This window comes from Scyliorhinus canicula, unplaced genomic scaffold (assembly GCF_902713615.1).
Source record: "Scyliorhinus canicula unplaced genomic scaffold, sScyCan1.1, whole genome shotgun sequence".
Lineage (NCBI taxonomy): Eukaryota > Metazoa > Chordata > Chondrichthyes > Carcharhiniformes > Scyliorhinidae > Scyliorhinus > Scyliorhinus canicula.
In genome coordinates this window covers 2393-7500 of record NW_024056001.1, presented here as the reverse complement: position 1 = coordinate 7500, position 5108 = coordinate 2393, and the positions used below count along the sequence as shown (strand labels likewise).

At 53.8% G+C, this 5108-nt stretch overlaps 1 protein-coding gene across 1 annotated transcript in view; it reads right to left on the bottom strand.

Annotated features, from left to right (window-relative positions):
- Positions 1–4425, bottom strand: part of LOC119961435 (aquaporin-3-like) — a 22293-nt gene extending 17868 nt beyond the window's left edge. The window contains exons 1-3 of the mRNA XM_038788808.1: positions 4290–4425; positions 3976–4176; positions 1543–1669 (exon numbers count right to left, since the gene is read on the bottom strand). Coding sequence (XP_038644736.1) covers positions 1543–1669; positions 3976–4083 — 235 coding nt within the window. The 5' untranslated portion in view covers positions 4084–4176; positions 4290–4425. The remainder of the gene's footprint in view (positions 1–1542; positions 1670–3975; positions 4177–4289) is intronic.
- Between the last annotated feature and the right edge of the window lie 683 nt (positions 4426–5108).

Sequence of the window (5108 nt, the reverse complement as noted above, 5' to 3'; positions counted from 1 at the left end):
CCCCTCGATTAGATTCCAGTCTGTAACTCACTCCCGGGTATCTGTTATTCTATATATAAACCACCTCGAACCCCTCGATTAGATTCCAGTCTGTAACTCACTCCCGGGTATCTGTTATTCTATATATAAACCACCCCGAACCCCTCGATTAGATTCCAGTCTGTAACTCACTCCCGGGTATCTGTTATTCTATATATAAACCACCCTGAACCCCCCGATTAGATTCCAGTCTGTAACTCACTCCCGGGTATCTGTTATTCTATATATAAACCACCCCAAACCCCTCGATTAGATTCCAGTCTGTAACTCACTCCTGGGTATCTGTTATTCTATATATAAACCACCCCGAACCCCTCGATTAGATTCCAGTCTGTAACTCACTCCCGGGTATCTGTTATTCTATATATAAACCACCCTGAACCCCCCGATTAGATTCCAGTCTGTAACTCACTCCCGGGTATCTGTTATTCTATATATAAACCCCCCCGAACCCCTCGATTAGATTCCAGTCTGTAACTCGCTCCCGGGTATCTGTTATTCTATATATAAACCATCCCGAACCCCTCGATTAGATTCCAGTCTGTAACTCGCTCCCGGGTATCTGTTATTCTATATATAAACCACCCCGAACCCCTCGATTAGATTCCAGTCTGTAACTCGCTCCCGGGTATCTGTTATTCTATATATAAACCATCCCGAACCCCTCGATTAGATTCCAGTCTGTAACTCGCTCCCGCGTATCTGTTATTCTATATATAAACCATCCCGAACCCCTCGATTAGATTCCAGTCTGTAACTCACTCCCGGGTATCTGTTATTCTATATATAAACCACCCCGAACCCCTCGATTAGATTCCAGTCTGTAACTCACTCCTGGGTATCTGTTATTCTATATATAAACCACCCCGAACCCCTCGATTAGATTCCAGTCTGTAACTCACTCCCCTGTATCTGTTATTCTATATATAAACCACCCTGAACCCCTCGATTAGATTCCAGTCTGTAACTCACTCCCGGGTATCTGTTATTCTATATATAAACCACCCCGAACCCCTCGATTAGATTCCAGCCTGTAACTCACTCCCGGGTATCTGTTATTCTGTATATAAACCACCCTGAACCCCTCGATTAGATTCCAGTCTGTAACTCACTCCCGGGTATCTGTTATTCTATATATAAACCACCCTGAACCCCTCGATTAGATTCCAGTCTGTAACTCACTCCCGGGTATCTGTTATTCTATATATAAACCACCCCGAACCCCTCGATTAGATTCCAGTCTGTAACTCACTCCCGGGTATCTGTTATTCTATATATAAACCATCCCGAACCCCTCGATTAGATTCCAGTCTGTAACTCACTCCCGAGTATCTGTTATTCTATATATAAACCACCCCGAACCCCTCGATTAGATTCCAGTCTGTAACTCACTCCCGGGTATCTGTTATTCTATATATAAACCACCCCGAACCCCTGGATTAGATTCCAGTCTGTAAATCTCGATCAGTTACGATTATATTCCTCGCCCGTTCTGACACTGACCTGAGATCCCGCCAGCGATATAGATGCCGAAAGTGGCTCCCAGACCAAAGCCCAGGTTGACGGAGAGGAATTCACCACGGGTAGTGTTGCTGACCACCATCTGTGCCACGGCCCCGCACCCGAACAGCTGGGGGGAAAGGTAGGGGGGTAAGGTAACAGAGCTGAGCAAAACAAAAGGATCGACACGTATCTCTCGAGCAGCTTTCACCCGACCGAACATCGAATACCCTTTATTTTCATCCCATTTAGTCCAGGATAAAGCAGCCTCGCTCGATCGACACGCCAACCACCGACATTCACTCCCTCCACCCCCCCCCCATCCAGGACAAAGCAGCCCCGCTCGATCGACACGCTAACCACCGACATTCACTCCCTCCACCTCCCCCCATCCAGGACAAAGCAGCCCCGCTCGATCGACACGCTACCCACCGACATTCACTCCCCCCACCCCCCCCATCCAGGGCAAAGCAGCCCCGCTCGATCGACACGCCAACCACCAAGATTCACTCCCTCCACCCCCCCCCCCCCCCCCCCCCCCCCCCCCCGACGCACAGCGGCAGCCGTGTGCACCGTCTACAAGACGCACCGCAGCCACTCGCCTTCGACAGCACCTTCCAAACCCGCCACCTCTCCCATCTAGAAGGACGAGGGGGGGGCGGCAGACACATGGGGAACACCCCCCTACCCCTCCCCACCTGCAAGTTTCCCCCCTCCGAGCCGCTCGCCATCCCGACTCGGGAATATATCGGCCGTTCCTTCACTGTGGGCGGGGTCAGAATCCCGGAACTCCCTAACAGCACGGTGGGTGTACCTACACCTCACAGCGGGTTCAAGATGGCGGCTCACCCCCCACCTTCTCGAGGGGCAATTAGGGATGGTCAGCAAAGAACTTATGAAATGGAAATCTGGCACCCCTGCGCGCAGAGCAAGATCCCACAAACTGCGGTGTGAAAATGATGGAGACGAAATATTTTGGCTGAGGTTCATACATCAGTAAACTGGGAGAACAGTGCAGCTCCCTCAGTACTGACCCCCCCACAGTGCGGCTCTCCCTCAGTACTGACCCTCCCACAGTGCGGCGCTCCCTCAGTACTGACCCTCCCACAGTGCAGCACTCCCTCAGTACTGACCCTCCCACAGTGCGGCGCTCCCTCAGTACTGACCCTCCACAGTGCGGCGCTCCCTCAGTACTGACCCTCCCACAGTGCGGTGCTCCCTCAGTACTGACCCTCCCACAGTGCAGCACTCCCTCAGTATTGACCCTCTGACAGTGCAGCGCTCCCTCAGTACTGACCCTCTGACAGTGCAGCACTCCCTCAGTACTGACCCTCTGACAGTGCAGCACTCCCTCAGTACTGACCCTCTGACAGTGCAGCACTCCCTCAGTACTGACCCTCTGATAGTGCAGCACTCCCTCAGTATTGACCCTCTGACAGTGCAGCGCTCCCTCAGTACTGACCCTCTGACAGTGCGGCACTCCCTCAGTACTGACCCTCTGACAGTGCGGCACTCCCTCAGTACTGACCCTCCCACAGTGCGGCACTCCCACAGTACTGACCCTCTGACAGTGCGGCACTCCCTCAGTACTGACCCTCTGACAGTGCAGCACTCCCTCAGTACTGACCCTCTGACAGTGCGGCACTCCCTCAGTACTGACCCTCCCACAGTGCGGCGCTCCCTCAGTACTGACCCTCCCACAGTGCGGTGCTCCCTCAGTACTGACCCTCCCACAGTGCAGCACTCCCTCAGTATTGACCCTCTGACAGTGCAGCGCTCCCTCAGTACTGACCCTCTGACAGTGCAGCACTCCCTCAGTACTGACCCTCTGACAGTGCGGCGCTCCCTCAGTACTGACCCTCTGACAGTGCAGCACTCCCTCAGTACTGACCCTCTGACAGTGCGGCACTCCCTCAGCACTGACCCTCTGACAGTGCGGCGCTCCCTCAGTACTGACCCTCTGACAGTGCGGCTCCCTCAGTACTGACCCTCTGACAGTGCAGCACTCCCTCAGTACTGACCCTCTGACAGTGCGGCGCCTCCCTCAGTACTGACCCTCCCACAGTGCGGCACTCCCTCAGTACTGACCCTCTGACAGTGCGGCACTCCCTCAGCACTGACCCTCTGACAGTGCGGCGCTCCCTCAGTACTGACCCTCTGACAGTGCGGCTCCCTCAGTACTGACCCTCTGACAGTGCAGCACTCCCTCAGTACTGACCCTCTGACAGTGCGGCGCTCCCTCAGTACTGACCCTCCCACAGTGCGGCGCTCCCTCAGTACTGACCCTCTGACAGTGCGGCGCTCCCTCAGTACTATTGGGGGGGATTAGTGAACGGCACATGAGGTGAAGGGGGAAAAGGTTTGGCTGGCACGCTCTTCGGGTGAACCCAGTTCTCCAATGGTCACAGTAAATTGGGGAAGAGAAACTCCACTTACGATCAGCATACACACCCCCAGAAACTCAGCCAAGCATTCGCGGAAGAGGCGGTTCCTCAGCTGCAGAGCGTTGTGCACCTGCCCTGCTATTGCTGCGGCTCTCCCCATCCTCACGCTGCTCCCCGATCTCTATCCCCACTTCCGGAACCTTCCCGTCTTGCGATCCACTCGTGAAACGTACTGTGGGCGGGAGGGCGGTGTCTGGGGGCAAGGGAACAAATAAAAAATTACATTTCAAAAACCGGGTATTCAGTCGACGCGTCTTAGCATCTGTCAATAAAGAATGTGCCGCGCTCTCTCTCCTAGTCTCTGACCTGCGTGCAGCGTCTCCGAGGTGTTGGAACATGCACTGTAAGGTGTCAGTGGAGGTGGAAATGCCACACTCGGTTTCCCTTCTCTGTTTAGCGTCTGTCCCACTCTTCCCTCCCCACCAGCTTTATAAATCCTCTCTCCTTCCTGTGTAATTTGAGTCAGCATTGACCAGTGCGACTGTGAAAGGTTGAAGAGATCTCGTCTCACTCCCCACTTGTCAGAAAAGGGACAGATTGTTCTCACAGTGTTTGTTCTGTTTTCCTACAGGGCGGTCGATAACATCAGCAACATGTCAATCTTCCCCAATAAACACTCTCTCTCTCTCTCTCTCTCGCTCTCTCCCACTCTCTCTCTCTCTCCCACTCTCACTCTCTCTCTCACACTCTCTCACACTCTCTCTCTCCCACTCTCACTCTCTCTCTCTCTCTCTCTCGCTCTCTCCCACTCTCACTCTCTCTCTCTCGCTCTCTCCCACTCTCTCTCTCTCTCTCCCACTCTCACTCTCTCTCTCACACTCTCTCTCACTCTCTCTCTCTCGCTCTCTCCCACTCTCACTCTCTCTCTCTCGCTCTCTCCCACTCACTCTCTTTCTCTCACACACTCTCTCCCACTCTCTCTCTCTCCTACGCTCACTCTCTCTCTCTCTCTCGCTCTCTCCCACTCTCTCTCGCTCTCTCCCACTCTCACTCTCTCTCGCTCTCTCCCACTCTCACTCTCTCTCTCACACTCTCTCCCATTCTCTCTCTCTCGCTCCCTCCCACTCTCTCTCTCTCTCTCGCTCTCTCCCACTCTCACTCTCTCTCTCTCACACACTCTCTCAC